Here is a 22,851-nt window from a genome sequence, read left to right on the forward strand (position 1 = left end):
GAGTAATCTTAGATTATTCCCCCCCTCAGATTGAGACAGCCTGCATCTCTTATGTCAGATGGGTCTGGACTCGGAGAACCTGTCAGACTGAAGTGTAACAACATAGCCGGGAGCGTGTCACAGTATTCAGCCATATGATGCACTAAGAGTAATCTCACAACATGATGCCTTTATGGTTGGCTTGGTGTGAATGGAAGACTCGCTGTTCCTCGAGCAACACATGCCTGTGTGTTCATGTGGAATGAGTCATTCACGCCTCTGGTCGATATAGACACTTTCAGCCCACACAGCACAGGCTTATACACAGCCAGGTCAGTAGCCCATAGTATATCACCCCAGGTTTCACTCCCTAAAACAAATACGTTTCACACGTATTTTCTTTCTTCTGTGGCTGGCCAAATATGTGTAGCAGCACGCTGGACTTCTCTATTGTTACACGGTTGCCCTCCTTTGACTAGAGGGACCCTGCACTCCTCCCTAATGTCTCACACTGTCTGTGTTTGTGTCTGTCAGTCTCCACCGTCTCGCTCTGAGAGTCCAACCTTTCAGCATTTCCAATGATGTGCCTCGAAATCTGTTTCCAGGGCAACCAGGGTACCAATACATTCCCGGCAGCAGCTTCTTCTGCTGGTGTTGTCATTTGTTTACACTATTCATATCTGAGGGAGGATGAGCTTGTTCCAAACAAAGGGATGTGAATAAAAAAAAAGAGCACATGCAGCTAAAACGGAGTCAAAATAAGAGAGTGGAATAACCTAAACGAATCCAAAAGGCAAAAGCCAACCTTTCAATCTTTGCTACAGTTGTTTGCCAAACAAAGGATTCTGTTTCAGATAAAAATTGCACTGAAGCAAACTCAACGATTGTCCTTTATTATAAAGGCATGCAACTGGAGTTCACAATTCAATTTCTGGAGCATATGCGGTTTACAATACACGCTTGCATTCTCATTGTCAATTCTGACACAACATAGATAGAATAACTTGTGAAATGTGAAAAGGCATCTTTTGAAGCCTCGAACAACCCTCGCAACATCAGCCAATGATGCTTATTCACTGACGCGCACAGCTGCGCGCACTGGGAGTTTCCGAATCAGCAGATAGTACATATAGGCTTAGCCTATAGTCAATGCAAAGCTCGGCCACAAACATAAAGCTACACTGTAGACCTTTTAGTTTACAGTATTATGAAAGAAAGTTTGCAGTGTTTGGAACGGATTGCCCTCCTCGTTGTCGTACTTATTGAAAATCGACTCACGACCTCCAGTTTTTTAAGCGTTGCGCTTGCGCGTAAAGGACCAGGAGCTGTCCAAGTGCTGAAAAAAAGAGAAAAAAAAAAAGCATTCCACTGCCATTCCTCAACAGAGGATGGTCCGCTTACCTGAGCGAGTCTTCACTTCGTGACCAAATGACACAGCTCAACAACTGTCTCCTGACAGAACGAACCTTTAACACAAACGCCAAGCAGCAGATCGAATTCCAATCGATGCATTTTGAAGATTGAGCCTTGGCATTTCGACGGACGCGCACAATTCATGTTTCTTCACGTCTTCTCAAGAAAGCTGCGTCTGGGAATCGGAGAGTTTCATGAAACTAAACTATGATCCATCGCTACACAGTGGAATGTGGATTTTGTATGACACGAGGCTACCCAAACACTTATCTGGTGAAGAAGAAAGCGACGTTCCTGTTTGGATTATGTGCTTGACCAACGTAAATATACGGAAGACAGAAAAGTGAACACATGAGAAAACCAAGAGGAATGAATCGGTCCTTTATAAGAGTCCTGACAGCTTTATTTGTATGTTTTATGGAGACCAACAACTTCAGGTGGGGGTTTTAATATACCACTTTACATTCAGTTTTTTTGTTATAGCCTATCATAAAATAAATTAGCTACTTGTTCCAAGTTTGAAAAATGAGATGCCGTTAGAAATAATATGCAAACATTTTAGAATATAATAAAATAGAATAATTTTAAAAGACTATATCGACTACGCCATAGGCTACGTCACACAAATTTCACGAATTTGACTATTGTAGCTTGTAATAGGCCCATGAAATATGTATTTGAACTGGTTTTGGAGGGATATATGGATAGGCTATAACAAGCTGGATTCGAGTAGCCTATATACACGTTTAACGCGTGTTCATGTAGTTTTCCAAAGTGTGTTCATTACTCAGAGTAGAAAGCAAGTGTGTATGTTCAGTATGCACTCAGTAGATGTAAACATCGTGACAGTCGAGCCTTTACTCTCCCGTTTGATGTGTATAGGCCAGTGGTTTTCAATCTTTTTCGCATCAAGGTCCATTATTGATTGGGCATTTGAGCCATGAACCGCCATTTGATGAGATTTTGCCTCTCAGACCCAAAACTTAGAATATTTTGTTATCACTGGATAAGATTGTGTCCACAATTCCATGCTGTATTGATGTGTTAGGAGAGAAGACAGGCCAACATTGATCAAAATAACAATCTCTAATTGTATAGATTTCTTATAAATTAAGTATTGCAGATGTTTAACAAAATTTTTACTCTCTCAAGGGTTACAGATCTATAAGGGTCCATTTCGTTACCAACTCTCCATCATTTAGATGGGGACCACCTGGAATCTCTTCAAGGACCACAGGTGGTCCCCGGACAGTAGAAAACCACTGGTATAGGCCACATCACGCAAGGGCTACATTGTTGTATTACAGAGCTTTGGGAATTATTATTGATCATCATGCCTGATCAGTTATTTTTATTCCAGGGTTGTGGATGCCAATGAGTCCAGAACCCCAACCCAGTCTCCATCAGACTTTCTGGACTCACTAATGGGTCGAACATCTGGTTATGACGCACGAATAAGACCATATTTCAAAGGTTTGTCTTTTCAAATAATCATTTTGTCTGCAAAATCATTATGGACTCGAGCTGCCTTATGTTGGCCTGATTGATAGACATTTTATTAAGAATGATGACCATCCCCCCAGAGCATCATCATGCTACCTGTCAATCCATCTTCAAAATAATAGTTTTTTGACTACAAATGGCCAGTCCTCTACCAGTCCTCTGATTAGAAAATCATTGCTATCTAGCCTAACATAATCATCCCAACCATTTTCAGAATTTATGGACAATCTCCACCAATCGAAAACCAGCTAAAATAGTGTGGAAACGGCAGGCTATTATTATGACATAGCACATCCCCATAGGGCTTTCCTTTGCTATGTGCGATAGACTACCCCTCCTCCCTCCGCCCACCTCAGAAAAAAATAAATCAATTTCGAAACAAGTGAAAAGAAGACATCAAAACAAACACAATGAACTACATGTGCAGATTAGCACTAGGCAGCAGACAAGGATTCCAAATGACAGGCTGAAATGATGGATGGGGTCCCCCCGGCTAAGCTGCAGGCTCCTGGCTTCCTGTGTTGGTGTGATGCTGGGGAGAGTCGCAACATCTGTCACTGGAATGGAGCTGAGTAAAGGGGGGGGGGGGGGCTGGTAGAATGGGGACCCAGACCCAGCTCATAAGCCCACCTACTCCACGTTATAGGTCAGATGTGCTGGGATTGTGGTGTAAGAGTGCTGAGACAGGATCAGAAGGATTGGGGGGAAAACAGATACAGTGATTGATCAGCAAAACTCGGCTGTGAAACAAAAGACACATGCAGACATTCCAGATATGCTTGTGTAGATGAGATCTTATGGTGACTGAGTTGCTGTGAGAGGAAGGCACGTATATATAGCTGCTATTTTCAGCAAAAGATGAAACGGCAACGACTGTTTAAAAGAGGAGGAGAAGACATGGATTATAAAATGACATTCTGGCACAATACACGATTTTTAGTAGTGTTGCTGTTTTAATAGCTATTCTCCATGTATTTAAGAGTTTAGAGCTCCAATAATCCTGTTTCACTATCTCTCTCTCTCGGCTTTATCTCTGTTACACACATGCTCGCTGCGCAGACAGACGCATGCACACAGAGACACAGACAGACAGACACACAGCCATGTACAAAAAACATATAATGTAAACATGATTTTGGTTGAGAAGCCATTAGTCGCACTTGGAGTGTTGAACTGTAAGCCTGACCTAGATTCACTTGCCGAGTTTGTTGTGAGGGGAAACAAACATTTTTTCCTGCCACTACTGTTAAATGGCCTGACAACAAAACTGAGGCAAATACTAATACCACGTTTCATGCAATATTGATAAGTGCAGAGGAGGGCTGTATGCTTTCTTCACTTAACAAATAGCGAAAAGGATTTGCTGTGGCTTTAAATGGCATGAACTGTCAAGTCTTAGCCAGAGATTTCACTTCAGAGGACTATGAAGTAAAAATGACACTCTGCTGTAGGCCTCAGGGGCGTCACACCAAATTCTGGGCCCTGGGTACAAGGATTCACTGTGGACCCCCCATGAATGTTAACTATTGAAAAATAGCAGATATACAAGCTCACCGCGCGGCACCGAGTGCCGCGCTACGAGCTTGTAGATCTGCTATTTTTGAAAAATTGTGAAAAAATGTGTGCAAGAAAGCTATGTTTCCATGTCAGTGGTGCTCAAACCTTTTCATGTCAAGGACCCCCAAAATGACATGTATTTGGCCACGGACCCCCATCTCAAAATATTTAGTTCCAGGGACCCCCCAGAAGCAAAATTTGAGTTACAAATGTTCACTTAAAAAATATGTATATTCAAAGATTTGCCCACATTTTCACGACTTTTCAAAAATAGCAGATCTACAAGCTCGCAGCGCGGCACTCGGTGCCGCGCTGTGAGCTTGTAGATCTGCTATTTTTCAATAGCTAAAGTTACTAGGGCCCCTCCTCCTTGGGCCCTAGTAACTCAGTCCCACTTTCCTCCCCCTTGTGACGCCCCTGGTAGGCCTACACGAGAGAGGAAGCTTGGGACAGCCTGGGATAGAACGTATTTGATAGGAGTACCATTCATTTAACATTGTCATTCATGCTTTATGTGCACACTCATCTTCGTGTGACTCTGAGGGAGCAATGTGATATTTGGAATTGCAGAAAGTTTTCCAACCACAGATGAAGCTGTGAAAATGTAAATATCAGACATGGTATTAGTATACTCAGTCTTCTGGAAAGCTTCTGTTACGTTTTATCTGGATTCAACTGTCTTTTAACTATAACCAGCAAAAGGTCTGTTACAGTGTTATTAATGATACCATTTAATACCATTCAGATAACATTTGACTTGTGTTTCTGTCCAAAGACAGGGACATGGCTTTGTCATACCATTCGGTGAAATAAAACAAAGTATTACCATGCACTTATGGTGCCTTCAGGAAAAATACTGCCTCTTGAAGCAGTATTTGCAGGGATATGTCTCAGCTCAACAGTATGCAGTATGAAGCAGCAAGTTGACTCCTGCAGAACATTATTCCTTTCAGCACCTACCCAGACACAGTTCGTACTAGATATATCGAAGTAAGAATGCCTGGCTTTTCTTTCCCCCTGTCATGTCATTTTCCCTGTCATGTCATTTTCATTCTGTTTCGCAGGTCCCCCAGTAAACGTTACATGCAATATTTTTATCAACAGTTTCGGCTCTGTCTCAGAGAGAACTATGGTGAGTCCCTTTTCTGATTGATTCTTGCCCTGTCCCATGTGTCATTTTGTTATCTGTCCCCCAACTTGCAGGTCCACCCGTTAATGTTACCTGCAACATATTTATCAACAGCTTTGGTTCTATAGCAGAAACTACGATGGTGAGTTGAGCGTCCACTGAGCTCGGCCACCCATGTCTTCTTGGTCTCTGCTCCGGCGCTGAGGCCGGATCATCCAGTTCATTTCCCACGATCAAATGTCTCATGTCTACTTTCAAATTGTACTCATTACGATTTTGATCACTCAGAAGTCTATTGGCGGCTCCTATAGCCACGTATTGTGGCACTACCTGAACTTTGTATTACAACTGAGAATCATAACTCTCGCGATACCGAAGGCAATATTTGGATTATCCATCCCATGAAACCTCTTTGTACATACAGCATGTTAAATTACTCCAGTTTTAATAATCCACACAAAGACTGCCAGCACTCAATGTAAGTGCTGCCAATACGGCTTACGGCTTGAGTCTCAAACAGATTGATCAGTGTCAGGTCCAAAGACACCCAACTAACTGCTCAAGGGGTAAACAATATCAAACCTGTCATTCTTCACTTGATCTTGTTCAGAAGCCACCGAAGAATACATAATGAGTTGTGCTGATGATAAAATGTGCTTGGATCACGATGGGATGAAATCTGGGAGCACAAGACGTATTACTTCGCAGCACTGCCAAGGAGTCCCACAGCCTTTAGACAAGCAGAAAAAAACACACCTTTTAGGTGTGTAACATTTGGAACTGCCAATATGCTAATATTAAACAAGGTGAAGGCATCTCATCATATCAAGTTAATCAATCGGCTTCTGAATAATGCAACTAACTTCTGCTACAGAATCCAATGGATTTTCTTTGTCAACCATTGCTTACTGGACACTATCATCTATCTACCATTTATGATTATTGGCTACTGAGAACGTTTTTTGTACATTCAGTATATTTCAAACTTAAATTCCATTCATAGATACAGTAACTTCAGTTCCTTTCAACATAAATTCAAATAAATACATTATGCCTGTATGGGTACTTTTGAGGATTTAGATGATGGTATATTGTTTGCTATGAATTGCTAGATACATTAAAACTCATATACAGCTCATCATCCATACTTTTATTTTTTATTATGTGCAAACATTTATTGGAGAAATGTTTCTTGGGAAACACACACACACATGCACGCAACAATGCACGCAACAATGCACACACACCTTTGTATATTGTGAATGTAATGTTATTAATGTGATAGGAATGAGAAGCAGCATGTTTGATGCAAAATTATGCTTATGGCATGTACTGATGCAGTGTGTAATGCATAGAAATTAAAATGCACAAGCCAGTTTGCAATAGGCTGTAAAGAAATATCTAAGAATAGCAATAACGACTAGTTCACCTACCATAATAACATGCATATTTCATACATACATCAAAGCAAAAATCCTCAGTGTTATTTTAACTCTGAGAGTATACAAATGGAACTAAATGGACCATTTGGTTCCATTTAATACACTCAGACTAAAGAGTTCAATTAAAAGTCAGGGTTTGTAAATGTGTACTTGTCACCTGCGTAGGACTACAGAGTGAACATCTTCCTGCGGCAGATGTGGAAAGACACTCGGTTGGCTTACAGTAAATACCCAGACTCCTCCCTTGACCTGGACCCTTCCATGTTAGACTCCATCTGGAAACCCGACCTCTTCTTTGCCAATGAGAAGGGCGCCAACTTCCATGACGTAACCACAGACAACAAGCTCCTAAGGATCTTCAAGGACGGGAGTGTGCTGTACAGTATCAGGTAAAGTGTTAATATGCTAATAAGAAACGTGACAGACTTCACTAGAGTGCAGATTAAAGCTGCAATCCATTATTTTCATGTCCTGCTTGGGATTCGAACGGCACGGGAGACCAAACCAAAGATTGTTAATTTAGGAAGATACGCAATCCCAATTGGAGCCACTAGAGGCGACATACACAAATCCGGCAAATGGTCTCCTAAGTGGGTGCCGTCTGGCGGCAAATCTCGCAAACGACCGACGTTTACAGGTGCTAGATCCCGCGAGAGTATGTTGCTGGGACAGAGAAAGGTTGATAATAGATGTTTTCTCCTGATTTGTCTCTCTGAAATATGCCATTTTAGTAGAAAATTGTATTGTTTGGCTTGTGAAGATCTGGTCCAATATCTAGTTCAATGTCTAGTTCAATATTTAGTTCCATGTCCAATGGATCGTAAGCTGTGTTCACGTTCACGCTTCCATTGGAGATTATACTCCAAACTGCTTCCGGTCTCCTAAAAAGCCCACTTCACACAGATACGGGAAGTAAACCGAAGATGGCATGTCTTTGCTATTTCCGTCTTGGACCAAACTTTGCTCTTCAAGGTGGAATCCCTGCGTGGCAACGGGAGATATTGCACATATGAACTTCAGGCAGTGCTGTCTGTCAACCAGTAGGTGTCCTACCAGACACCAGGGTCTATTATGTCTCAATGAAACAGATGGGAGACCAGACCACCCCAATGCAGATGTGCTAGTTCTATTGTATTAACATACTCTTTTCAGCTATAGCTGATAGCAGAATGGTACTTAGATGTATGACTGGAAGCAATGGAGATGCAGCCATAACATGTTTGCATGTGGCATTAAAGTGGTTACGCTGTAACTTATATAATGGCACATGCATCCAACTCATGCCTTTGACATTACAGCATGAGTTCGAGGCTCAGATCTCAGGATGAAAATATCTGAGAAAATAAGCCAAAGCAGATAATAATAGATAATTATGAGCTCTGATTCCATGCCTGCTTACCCAGCAGGCTATTGGCTCACTGCTCTTACTCATTGCAGACATCAAAGACAATCTACCCAGAGTAAGTAGCTTTGAGTGAATGTAATTCAATATTGATCTAGTCCCTAGATTCTAGTCCCGAGAATGAGCACATTTATATCTCCCAAATACAGTTCCCATGTGTGGTACAGATCTTTACAAAGGAACACAGACTGCAAGATGGAAAACTAATCCTGAGGGTGGTTGATGTTGTTGTTGTTGTTTAGAAAGAACTTAACACAGGGTTTGATGAAAGCATGCAATACATTAATTTCCTCTCTCCCACATGCTTCGATATTGTCAGTATGTTTGCAGGGCGGTTTGAGATCAATGCGGCATTCTGGGAGATGGGGTTCTTGACTGGAGATACGACTAAATTTCTTTATTGCGACCGTAGGTCGCTATTTAATATGAAAACCTGCTGCTCATGTCTGTCTGTCTGTCACACCTCATGCTCCATACAAGACACTTGCAAATTCACGTCTGACATCGTAGATGTCTGGCGTCATAGACTACATGAGACTGACACAATATGTCCATATATGGGCATCTGACATCATAGATGTCCTGACAACATAGAACACATGAGACTGATACATTGTGTCAATATATGGGCATTCCCCATAGACCACATGAGACTGACACAATATGTCCATATATATGGGCATTCCCAGATGATGCCCAGTTAGGGCAACCACACTAATACAATCCCTGTTATGCCCATATATGGAGATCCATGATGTCAACAACATTAAGCCTCATGTGGTCTATGACAGCAGACATCTATGATGTCAGATTCCCATATATGGACATACTGTGTCAGTCCATGTGGTCTATGACGTCAGACATCTATGATGTCAGACGTCAGTCATCTCCATATATGGCCAAGACACAAATTAATTCTGTCCTTGTCATATCTGGGAACGCCCATACCAGCGCACGCCAGCACCAAGTCCCCAGCCACGCACACCCATGCCTGAATTCATTTGGTCAAAGTTGATCCCATGCCAAAGCGCCAGCGCTCGCCCAGCAGTCTGCTGTCACCCAGACGGATGCCCATGCCCATGAGAAGCGGCCTCGCCCTTTCGGGCCAGTAAGAAAAGACTCTGGGAAAACTGCAACCCACACTTAATGGATGACACTTTATAGGCCCGTGGAGCGAAATCTCTCTCCGACATTTGATCACAAATCATGTACAACAAGATATGAAAATATGTTTCATTTCATTTCAATCTCAGTCCCACACAGCATTCGATTTTTGGTCCGCAATGCCCCAGTATAAAGCAGATCAATTTGGAGTCCACTTAGAGAGATCAGTTTCTGGCTGAGCGGGGCCCAGGTGTGGATGTAGACAGCGGTCCGGTGCAAAGAAATGAAAGGCGCCGGTTAGCCACTTTTCCCATCCCTGAGAGACATGATGACAGAGCGAGCAGACAGTAGACCACAATGCATCTCAGAAACAATACGTCCCCAGTAATGAAAGTGTGATGGGAACCTGCTGAAGGGACTCCCACATGCTGTCTGAGAGGAGAAACGAGAGGCTAGAGGGATAGAAATGTAAATACCATGTCTATAGGTTTGTGAACAAGCACTCTGTACATTTCCTAAGCCATTTCAAGTAAACCAGTTTATCTAAATGTGCTGAATTGAATTAATCGCTGTGTTTTGTGTGTACCGCAGGTTGACTCTCATTCTGTCCTGTCCAATGGATCTGAAGAACTTTCCAATGGATACCCAAACGTGCACAATGCAACTGGAAAGCTGTGAGCCGCCTTTCTTACCCTTCTTAGCTAAATTGAAATGTGTTGTATTCATGCATATATGCTAGGGGTGTAACGATATAGTAACAGAATCATAATCTATCGATAAGTGTGTGTAATCTCTTCGTTCATGTCAAGGTGGGTTTGTCCATATGTGTTGAAATATAATGTCCATGTAGATAATCACAGCGTTTACTTCCATAATAATAGATTTTTTTACACGTTTTACACAGATTTAATTTCTTTGCTAAATAGTTACCATATTGACTTTAAATCATTGAATCGAATCGTGTCGTATCGCCACAAATTAACCAATATCGTCCATGTACCGTATCATTAACCATGTATCGTGATGCGTATCGTATCGCTGTTAAAATGTATCGTTACACCCTGTGGTGTGTTCTAGTCTTTTTTTGAGGGCATACTCTAGTCTATGAGTGTGGCCAGGGCATACGCCAGTGCATAATGCCTACCAGATACACTATTTTGAAATGTTCACGAGGGCATACGCTTTTTCAAAAAGAAAAAAAGAATCTTCACAGCATACTCTGTATACCCGCGTGACAGGTATAACACATCACTGGTTACACCCCTAATATATCGTCGCTGACGGGTGGAAACCTTGTATCTCCAAGTTTCAAATGTGTACGTTCTTTCGCAAAGTAAAGCCCTGCTTCATCATTACAAGGCTGTTGCACAAAAGTAGTGAAAACAGCCGATCTACAAGCACACAACGCCTCGCACCGCGAGGCGTTGTGTAAATCATTTAAAAATGATTGTGTAAATCATTTTTAAAATGATAAATGCAAAATCAACGGTTTTGGATATACAAGGTTTTCACCCGACAACAACGATATATTGTATGTCTTTAATATAATTTTGTTTCCTTTCTCCATTGCCATCATCAGTTGGTTACACCATGAATGACTTGATCTTTGAGTGGATGGAGAAGGGCGCTGTGCAGGTGTCAGAGGGACTCACGTTGCCTCAGTTCCTCATGAGGGACGAGAAGGAGCTGGGCTACTGCACCAAACACTACAACACTGGTCAGAGCACACACACACACACACACACACACACACACACACACACACACACACACACACACACACACACACACACACACACACACACACACACACACACACACACACACACACACACACACACACACACACACACACACACACACACACACACACACACACACAGGGCATTCACCAAATATTCGAATATTCGAATATCAAAGCCACTATTCGACGTTGTTCACCGAGGTCGAATATTCACTTTTTTTGTCTTTTTTTTTTGTCAATGTCCCTGGTGGATGAATTTGTTGATGCTCTATACCAGGGGTTCTCAAACCTTTTTAGGTTGTGACACCCAAAATAAACATATTTGAACTGGGGACCCCCATCCTGACAAGCACTTGGAATTTAATGTGACTCGGTTCCACAGATAAATATTGTGAAAATAGCAGATCTACATGCTCACAACGCCTTGCGTTGCGAGGCGTTGTGAGCATGTAGATCGGCTATTTTCACAATGTTCGCCTCTTGCTTGCTTCCCGACCCCCAGGTCGGGACCCTGGGGGTCCCGACCCACATGTTGAGAACCACTGCACTACAGGGCACAGCGGTGGCGGCCATTTCCTGGTCACCACTGCTGGTTCCATCATTCCAGACCCCATTCATTTTTCCCATAGGGATTTACAAAAAATATTTATATCAATTCATTTAAGCCTAGAATCAAGTCATCCAGGATCCCAGTGAATCATTAACATAAAACATTTGATTCTGCAAGATTTATTTTTTTAAATATTTTATATGAGTCACCTATGGGTCACCAAATATCTACTGATTCCGGGGCACGTCGTCGGATGACGTAATGATGTAACCAGAACCAAAACAGCCTTTCCCTTTCTTAGAAAAAAGAAAGAATAGAAAAACCTCGCAATGAGTGTGTATTGGGAGAGAGGCTGGGCGCATGCTGGACTCCGTAAACCTGTATCTTTCAAATGCGGTCGGACAATGTATATTTTCTGATTTGACAAGACCCGTGGGCGTCTTTTGAATGCGATTTTTCAAGGGTACGTGAGGTACGTTTTTGGGCAGTCAATGAGTTACCGGTAATAAATAGCCACCATAAATGGCCGCCACTGCTGTGCCCTGTATATCCTTAAAATCTATTCCTTAAAGGAGTAGTTCACCCCCAAAATGTAATTTTTTCTATTGATTACTCATGCCATAGAGACTTGAGTTCAATACAAATGTTTTGTATTTGTTTCATTCCTAAGACAAAAATGTGATAATAGTAAATTTACCCCCATTGATGCCGGATGGGGACCTGAATGCATGGCCCTGAATGGGGACCCAAATACATGGCACCGGATGGGGAAACTTTTTTAGTTTTTGTCTTAGGAATTCGACAAAAAACAAAAAATATTATTGAACTCAAGTCTCCATGGTGTGAGTAGTCAATAGAAAAAATGTCATTTTGGGGTAAACGGCTCCTTCAATGTATACGTCCTTGCCATTCCAATTAAAATCGTCTCGCTCACCAGGTAAATTCACCTGCATCGAGGTGAAGTTCCGTCTGGAGCGCCAAATGGGCTACTACCTGATCCAGATGTACATCCCCTCTCTCCTGATCGTCATCCTCTCCTGGGTGTCCTTCTGGATCAACATGGACGCCGCGCCCGCCAGAGTGGCGCTGGGCATCACCACCGTGCTCACCATGACAACCCAGAGCTCCGGCTCCCGGTCCTCCCTTCCAAAGGTAAAGCTCTCTGTCTTCATGTCAACAACCTGAGGGGGGTCAGTGCCAAAGTGAGGCTAATAGGCATGGGCTCTCGGATCAAGCGCTCCTCGATCTCTTCCCCCGCGTCGCCAAGACACGGATAATCTGTCGCTATTACACTGATGGAATGGATATGGTAAACAGACCTATATGAGGGGACATGCTGCACAGAATCCTAAACGCTGTGGGTGAGATTGTTTATAAGGAGCTAAGTGGCAGGCAACTGATGGATTTAAAGCCTTTTCTCTGAGGATGATGTTATATTGTGTGACAGTTATTAAAGGAAAGAGATACAACACAGACATGAAATGCACCCTGTCCTGGGTCCATTTAACTCCTCAGCTCACAAAAGCATAAACGAGGAGCATACTTATTTATTTGTTTTACTTTATTTGAGGAAGTCACAGCACCCTAAATTATTATTTTGTTACATTAGAGATGCTGCCGGTTTATGTGCTTAGTTTACACTGCTACAGTAGCTTATTTTCCCACATCATAAATTGGCCTGCGCAGTTGGCCTGCACAGTACTACAGGCATTGTGCGTCAGCTACAGCTGATCAATCACTTCTCCCACACGCGGCCTACATAATATGACCACTCAAGGGCTTTGCCATGTCAGAGTCCCACATGAAAGACATAATAAATATTTAAACAGGGGGGGCTTTGAAAGCCTCCATCTCAGGAAAAGTAAACAAAAGCTCAATATGCCTTATAAATGCCCTCAGAAAGCAGAATTGTTTCCCTCCAATGCAAATCAGCTGTCATGAGAGGGAAGACAAAGCCCAGGTCATCCATTGATGAATAGGAATGTGTCTTCGGGCTCCTTTAAACTTCATCTTCAGCTCCACCACTGGATACCGAGACGGAAACCAATGCTAAAGGTCCAAATCAGAGCCATGGTTTCCAGTCTATTACCTTAGCAAATAAGGCACCAATTATTTCCAGCTGTGCCCTAGAGCTGCAATCATGTATATTACTGTCTGTCAGCTTCAACACACTTGTTAGTAAACACCACTCCTGATTATAGTCATTTAGAAGTCACAGCAAGTTAATTTACATTTAGAGCACACTAAAGGCAGATTAAAAATCCTAACTGAAGTTACATAACTGTAGCGGTTATTTGGTTTTAGCTGTTGGATATTTTGGTTCAAAAATACTTGCCTTTCCAATATTAACTAGTCCACTATAAGGAGATATGTACTAGCAGTACAGTAACTTCAAAGATACTGGTTAGTAATCCACCTGTTCTGGCATGTGATTGGTCCAGGCAGGGTCTAATCAAATGGTTACAGCTTGCAGCTAGTTAACCTTAGGCATGGGTTTGGTGTGGTTTAATTAATCAATTCATTTAAGTTAAGTTTAGGCACTGTTATGGTTAACGCTTCCAGTGCCAGCCCCTAGAGGGCACCAAAGAATGCCAGACTTTCTCCCATAGGGGACTGCATTAGCATCCGGGGGCTCACGTTGCAGTGACGCGCGTGCTCACGTTCGTGCACGTCATGGAAAGGTCCCGGATGATAATGCTAACAGAATAGCTATTCCCATTTTGTCATTTTAAAGATCATTTTTCGGCAATTTCGCCGTAAATAAACCTCGCGCCACATCCCTAAAAACACAATCCAGAGATATGGGCCTCCAAAGATGTGGTTTTTCATTGGATTCGGCGGCGATTCGCGGCTACGTTCGCGGCTCACGGCCGGCATGGCTTCCCCAGGATTTGGACCACTGGATTTTAAATTTAGGCTCAGGCTTCAGAAGGCCTCGGATCATTTTATTCATTTCATTAAAAATCCCGAACATGTTCGGGATAGGCACACTGGACTACGTTCCGGAAGCGGCGCTGAACATTCGGTGAACATTGGGGGTCTCAAAAATGTATTTTAAACCATTTTTAATGGAATATATCGTCGGACCATGTAAAATGGCTAGCTGGCTAGCGTAGGACGAGCCAGGACCACCCACGGCTCTACAAGCAGCTCAGGATAAGTCAATTAATAAAAAAAAAATTGTTTTGGATTGAACATATCCCGAACATGTTCGGGATAGGCACAGAATGAGTTAATTGTAGACATGAGTTCGGTGTGGTTAAATGATTCAATTGATTTTAGTTACGGTTATGTTTGTGTATGCATGGGTTCGGTATGGATTCATTTATTAATCTTAGAAGGTTAAGCACCTTTAGGTATAAGTGCAGGCCTGAATTTGGTTTGATTCATACATTTTTGGCTAAGGCTATGCAGCTTTAGTATATTTAAGTGTAGGCATGGGTTTGGTGTGGTTTAACGAGGCTGAATTCATTTTAGTTAACACAGCACTGTGTACGTAGTTGGGGGTATCACTGGCCACTTTGGACACTAGTGATGCGCGGGTCAGGTTTTTTTCATAACCCGCACGGCCCACAGCCCGCACGGAACGTAACCCGCCCGCCCGCGCCGCAGAACAATATATAAATCAACGAATCCGCCTGCCCCGCAACCCGCATTTAAAAAAAAGATGGTATATCATCTCCACAATAGCTCATCTTTATATACGGCTCTTCTAAGTACCCAAAGTCGCTTTACAGAAAGGTTTACAGTAGCACAATATTGTCATGGGCTAAATAGACAAACGTGTTGTTCAAATTGGGGTTTAGCCTAAAAGACATACATTCAAAGACGTTCATTCTCTCTAAATCGCGGGGGCATCGTCGGGGTAAGAATGGCGTTTTCAGGTTTTATGTGAATCATATTTATACAGCGCCTCGCACTTTAAACAGACAGCAAAAGACAGACAATATTAAATCCTGTTGGTTATTGATTAATCACCAGATTGGAGAGATGGGAGCGACTCGAGGTGAGCGCGGTTGGTTCATTCAGTCAAAAAATCCGTTTCACTTGCGAAAGTTGTGTTTCAAATCGTATCCGTTGACTGGCTGGTTATATAACTTAACCGACACAAAGTATTTATAAACGGACTTGTGTGGATGACAGAGACATATAAGTGAAATCCTGATCAGCGACACGCGCTGAATTGTTTGTGCATTCTTCTGCTGTGCTCACGTTGTGTCAAATGTTGGCAAAATGTGGTTCACGGGCCCAACAGGAGCGGAATTGGGACGGTCCTTGCACCAAGGAGCGGAGGAGAAACCTCGCTCCTCTCTAGCGCATTTTAAAGCTCGCTCGTGCTCGTATTCAAATGTTGTATTCTTATTCTTATAGGCCTACTCTTATTAAGAATAAAAGGCAAATAAGAACAGGTGATTATTCTTATTTATTTTTTGAACATGAGAGTGGTGATAACCTGCCCGCCCGCCGCCCGCCAATTGAGTCTGAAACCTTGACCCACCCACTCGCAGGTGGGGTGGGGGCACCGGGTCGGCCCACGCATCACTATTGGACACAAATAACATGGCAGAAAGTCTTTTACTTCATTACCCAAGAGTCTCTGCAAGCATGTCTGGCAAGGACACGTTGTGATTGGTCTTCGCTTTGACTGACAGTTCTGCCAGAATGAAACTCATATACAGTACAGTCAAGGCCCTAGCAGGGACCCCCCTGAGTCTATACATTTATGGAAGGATGATTGTTATTGCTTAAACTTTTTTCATTTTGTGACATATATATGCTATATTGTTGTTAAGAAGTTAAACAGTGCTGCTTTAAGGTTAAACACTTTTAGTCTGATTAAGTGAGGAGGTTATAGGGTAAGGATTTGTAATATTTTCTTTACCAATGCCCTCCCAATATCGATGGGTGAATATATCCACTGCCCTAATGCAAATGATACCCACCATTATTTTTTTTTAAATTAGTACAGTTTTATAATTCAAATTGTGTTTCATGTGTATAGAATTCATAAAAGTCATGTATCGTTTCTGTCAGTATGGAATATTTAGGGAAACCATTTTGTTTCACAGGTCTCTTACGTGAAAGCCATTGACATCTGGATGGCTGTGTGTCTGCTCTTTGTGTTTGCTGCGTTGCTGGAATATGCTGGAGTTAATTTTGTCTCCAGGCAACAGAAGGAGTTCCTTCGCTTGAGGCGAAGGCAGAGAAGGAATCACAAGGTAAGTCCGCGTTCAAATCCTTACAAGGTGGCTGCCTGGTGACCGATTAATTTTTTTGGAACGGAGACTCGATGTAGCTTGAAGTAGGGCATTCACCAAATATTCGAATATTCGAAAATCAAAGTCACTATTCGACGTTGTTCACCGAAGTCGAATATTCGCTTTTTTTCCCCTTTTTTTTTTGTCAATGCCCCTGGTGGATGAATTTGTTGATGCTCTATACCAGGGGTTCTCAAACCTTTTTAGGTTGTGACACCCAAAATAAACATATTTGAACTGGGGACCCCCATCCTGACAAGCACTTGGAATTGTAGGTATTACATTTAATGTGACTCGGTTCCACAGATAAATATTGTGAAAATAGCAGATCTACATGCTCGCAACGCGAGGCGCTGTGAGCATGTAGATCGGCTATTTTCACAATGTTCGCCTCTTGCTTGCTTAATATTTGACAGTTTGGACAGTCCTGTCGAATATTCGACTATTCGAATACTTTGAGGTCGAATAATTCGAATACTAAAAATCACTATTCGTGAATGCCCTAACTTGAAGTGCTTATCATTTGACTGAATAAATGTATATGACCTAAATAGTTTTATAATGTCAGCCTGGGCATGTTGTTGTGGAGATATTCATTCGCGTTCACTTATGACACACAGCCCAATGGGCTTCGTCATATGTCATGACATTATGTCATATCATCAGGTTACAGGATTAAGCCCCTGAATCACATTATGTCTTAAGGACAACTTTGTTTTTTTACAACAAGGGTTCATATTTTAGATTGTAATTAATGAATATAAAAGATGAGTGTTAAAATGTTTTTATTTACTTCTTTCTATCGTTTTAGAGATTTTAATTATTTTGATTTCAGTGGCTGGGGGCATGCGTACAAGTGGTCTTTTTACACAGAATAAGCCCATTCCCAAGATATAACACAACCTTTCATGGTTAGATGTGACTTATGGGGGCTAGTAGTGTTACTGTAAATAGCAATAAAGAAATTGCTGGCTTATTGTGTCTAAAAATACATATTTAGCCACTTATGCCCCACATTTTATCATGCTACACGTGATAAACTGATAGAAAGAAGTAAATGAAAACATTTTAACACTCACCTTTTCTTTTCTCTAATTACAATCTAAAATATGAACCCTTGTTGTAAAAAACTAAAGTTGTCCTTTAATGAAAAAGATCAAGTGAACACGGGTTTTACACTGTGCGTGCATCACGTGTCTTTGTCCAGGATGACGATATGCAGGAAGGCCGATTCAACTTCTCGAGCTACAGCGTGAGTCAGTGTCTGTCCACGAAAGATGGCACAGCTGTTAAGAATGCTACACCGCCTCCTAACCCTCAACCACCGACCCAAAAAGACATCGAAACCATAAGGAAGCGGTTTATAGACCGAGCCAAGAGGATAGACACGATCTCCAGAGCGGCTTTTCCCTTGGCATTCCTCATGTTCAACATATTCTACTGGATCACCTACAAGATCATCAGACATGAAGGCATCTAACGGCTCCTGTGAGTTTTGAACCTTCCGTGAATAACATTTCCCAGTTGTTTCTCGTTGCTGAGATTGAGAAATGCTGTGGTGGTGAGGTGACATTGAGAGACGTATGCTGAGATGCACCCTGGTGATAATACCGGTGCTCTTGCAGGGATCATGTATAATGCTCATGCATAATCACAAGATAAATGCACATGTTCTGATTATCATGTGAAAAACTGTGAGATTCAGATGTATCTTGTTGTACTACTGTTGCACAATATTGCCTGAAAAAAAAAAATGTCTTAACTCTATAGGCACAGTACAATGCTGGAAAAGATGGACCAAATTTTCAACAACAACAAAATTTTAAATCACTGCCTTGGTGTCTGTACAGCCAAGCAATGAAACACATTCCGTGAATTTGTATATGAAAGGTAGCACAGTCAGAACCTTACTTTGAGACTTTTTGTGGTTGCAGGAACAAAAGGGGGTATATTTCATATTAAGGGTGTTTAGAACTGTTTTATATTGTACTATTGTCATGCACTTCCTCACTGTTTATACGGCATAAAGCAGCAAGATTCTGCAATGTACAGGCTGCGATGCAAGCACATAAGATATATCCCATAGATTAAACAGCAGCACATGTCACCGGCATGTGTATGAATAAGCAGATGAAAATCCAGAATTGGCTCACAGATACTGCATTTTTATTAACAACCCGAGGCCTTAGATATCATGGATTTGGTGAGATAAAGAACCAAGCTTACCAATTTGTCCAAGCATCTCCTATTCAGTGGTCTGTCACACAAATGAATGCACTGTTTCTCTTATGATTTTCTACCTAAGACCAGATATCTGAAGGTACTTTTCCCATTTGCTTTATTCCCATTATAAATATCTGTGCACAACTGATGTCACCTAAAATCAGCGTAATGGCTTTCCCACTCGTCTCACTGTAGAAGTCATTTAAATATCACTTTCATCCTGAAGATAATTGCTGGAATATCTTGGCATACATTTCACGAGTGATCTTCATCAGTTCTAATTATGGCCAGAGTTTTGGTAAGCCGAGATGCAAGCGAACTACATACAATCTGATGATATACCATTAGTTATTAATATTCCCAATTACCAATGAATTTGTTTATATCACAGGTAAATATTCCAGGTATAATCAATATGGATTTAGAGTTGGAGTGTATGTTTTTTTGTAGATTTAGTCTAATGAATATTTATTGAAACAGGGAACACAATTATGTTTATAAAAGAATCGCTTTCTGTATACTTATAACTCCTCAATGGACTGTTCCAACGCATCCCCACACGTTGTGTTCTTGGCTGGATAGTACACAGTAAATCCTGTTCATTTATCCATTTGGACTCACGAGTGTGCAAATGTAATACACACACATTTGTAAACTCTGAGTTAAATAAACACAGAGGAATAGGCTCTATGTACAGCAGCCATATTGGAAGAAATTGGGTCTCTTCTTTACTTGTGTGTTACCAATGATACAGGTAGTAATGAAATGAAATGGAACCATTTGTACACTCTCAGATAAATCCGTAAGGGGCCATTTGGAACCTCCTCAGTGTTTCAAGTCACCCAACATGCACAATATCAGAACCCTGACTCTGTTTGACCAGAATGGAACAGAGCCGTCATTAGTATCATTGCTAACACCCGTGAAGGAAGTAAAGAAGAGGGCCAATTTCATTCCGATATGGCTGCAGTGCATAGAGCCTATTTACTGCGTACTAGTGACACATTTGTAAAGCGGGGAGATTCTCACGTCACTCACGGTATAGAGCAGCTATTGGTCTTTTGCACCCCTGATATACTGTGCTGAAGAACTCTTTTCTTGAACGCCGTTCCTGGAAAAAGGTCATCTACTCTACTGTACATCAATAAAGTTGAGTGTGCTCCACGTGTGCAATGTGTGTCCTCCGTCTCTTTTTAAAATAATGTATTCATAAGCACTTAAGCCCCTATATACTTAAGTCGTACGACAAATAGCTGATCTACAAGCTCAATGTGTTAAATTGCTATATAATGCTTATGGCTTGCATTTTTATGCGCTTTTCTAAGCAAGTTGCAAACTCAAAGCGCTTTACAACGGTCCATTCATTCATACATTGGAATTGGATTGCTTTGTGTTGTGAGCTTGCAGATCTGACATTTTTGCTATGTTTTTTGGAGCGGTGAAAGCGCTCCCAATAGACAGGTATGTCCGTGGGTATGTGGGTGGCTGGGTGGCTGGGTGGCTGGCTGGCTGGGTGGGTGGCTGGCTGGCCATGTCCGTAGCCTGGCAATACCTTGAGTGGCCACACACAACACACTAGTTAAAGGAGGGGCGCTGTTTTGTGCAGGCCAGGCACACTCACCACTCACTCACAGGCACAGTTTACAGTTTACAGTTTAGGCATTTCACTCACTCACTCACATAGGGTACAGCTGCTCAAATTCACCGCTCCACTTCGAACCGAGGTTTGATTTTTTTTAAACGTTTAATAATTGCTTTCATGATTTTTGACCATTGTGGGCAATTTCCGTCAAAGTAGGGACATTTGAATGAAAGTGGTTAACTGGGTAAAATCACATTGAGATCAAAATCGTTTTTTAATGTGGGCACTGGGACCTTTTTTGGCAAAGCCCTGCATCATGCTCATACATGTACACACACCTCCACACCTGGGGGCTGCTCAGTACAACCACTAACGTCTACTAGGCAGCTGCACGGTTATGGCGCGTTGCTCAAGGGCACTTCAGCGGTGGGTGCTGAGGGAGGGTGAGTGTTGGTTTTTCACTTCCCCAGTCATGATTTCAACTCCTCTAGGGCCCAACAACTTGAAATTCCATTTACATAATATGCTCCAGTCCATATATCTATTTACTAAATGAGTATATCGTCACTGTCGGGCAGAAACCTCAGCATCTCCACGTTTCAAATTTGCAATTTTTTTCGTAAAGTAAAGCCCTGCTTCATCTTACAAGGCTGTCGCACAAAACTAGTGAAAATAGCAGATCTACAAGCACACAAGACACAACGCCTTGCGATGTGTGCTTGTAGATCAGCCATTTTCTCTATTTAAAATCATTTTTAAAATGATAAAAACAAAACGAATGGTTTTGGACATACAAGGGTTCCACCCGACAACCATCCAACCATCCATCCATCCATCCAACCATCCATCCATCCACTATATATGAATGGAAACAACTAGTATAGTTAAGAAATAGACAAATTAGTGTACAAATAGTATACACTTACACGCCTGCGTTTTTGAGTCCGATTACAAATGGGATGAAAGGAGAGTGAACAGGCACACACAGTGTTCCCTTCACCTGGCTATAGTAGGTCAGGCTGACGGCACACTGCCTCAGATCTCTGGACCGCCCGGGGAGACACAGATACCAGCCGACATTGGGTTTCCATTAATGCAGGATAATGGACTTCACACCCTCTGCAGCGCAGACATCACAGCAGCTAGTGTTCACCTGTGTGGACACCAAGCTGAATGGGAGATGTCAGAGTGCCTTCACAGGAGACAGAGGACAACTCTGTTAGATACACACACACACACACACACACACACACACACACGAAACAAGCTAAGGCCATGCATTTATGCGGTTTGAAAACAGCAGGTAGAAGCTGCGACACAATTTAATTGTATACAGTATTTAACACGGGAAGCTTGACCAATCCTCAAATCCATTATACTGTCCAATTAGGAAAAGGGAAAATTGCAGACCTCTCCATTCTGCAATTTTTCTCCAGACTATGTAATGGAGAAATCAAATACTTATTTCCCCCACATGGGCATACACCATATACACAAAGTCACGTATCGGAGTGCCCAAAATATGGAGGAAAGATTTAAAAAATATCTGTCACAGATACAAATAATATCTGCGACAGATATTTTTTGTATCTGTATCTTACCATCCACTTGAATGGAGAAAGAGATTTTTTTATCTGTTATCTGGCCCATGTGTGAATGGGCCTTTAACGATGTCACATGTTTGTAATTACCTTTGTGCCATTTTCAGATGAAATCCCTGATTATTATTGACAAAGACAGGCAAACATCATAACATGGATCTTTGAAATTGTAAAGGAAGGAAAAGCTGCTGTGCTGGAACTTACTAATGAACTCTGAGGTTGCATAATGGATTCCATCCTACTTGGGGTTGGGATCCTTTAGGATTTTAAATATTCTGGTTCCTTAACAATTCCTATCACGGTTACAAATGGACCACTGGTGGTTACAAATGGTTCCATTTGTACTCTCTCATGGTTACAGATA

The 22,851-nt window shown here is 41.9% G+C and overlaps 1 protein-coding gene across 1 annotated transcript; it reads left to right on the forward strand.

Annotated features, from left to right (window-relative positions):
- Positions 1-1,743: 1,743 nt before the first annotated feature.
- On the forward strand, positions 1,744-18,561 carry glra2 (glycine receptor, alpha 2; the record flags this gene model as incomplete). Its single annotated transcript, XM_080752817.1, has 9 exons — positions 1,744-1,829; positions 2,753-2,865; positions 5,656-5,723; positions 7,189-7,412; positions 10,121-10,203; positions 11,109-11,246; positions 12,761-12,975; positions 16,893-17,042; positions 18,289-18,561. The coding sequence occupies 9 exons, from the start codon at positions 1,744-1,746 to the stop codon at positions 18,559-18,561; spliced, it is 1,350 nt and encodes a 449-aa protein (XP_080608943.1).
- Between the last annotated feature and the right edge of the window lie 4,290 nt (positions 18,562-22,851).

This window comes from Nannobrachium achirus (genome assembly GCF_963921795.1).
Source record: "Nannobrachium achirus genome assembly, chromosome: 22".
Lineage (NCBI taxonomy): Eukaryota > Metazoa > Chordata > Actinopteri > Myctophiformes > Myctophidae > Nannobrachium > Nannobrachium achirus.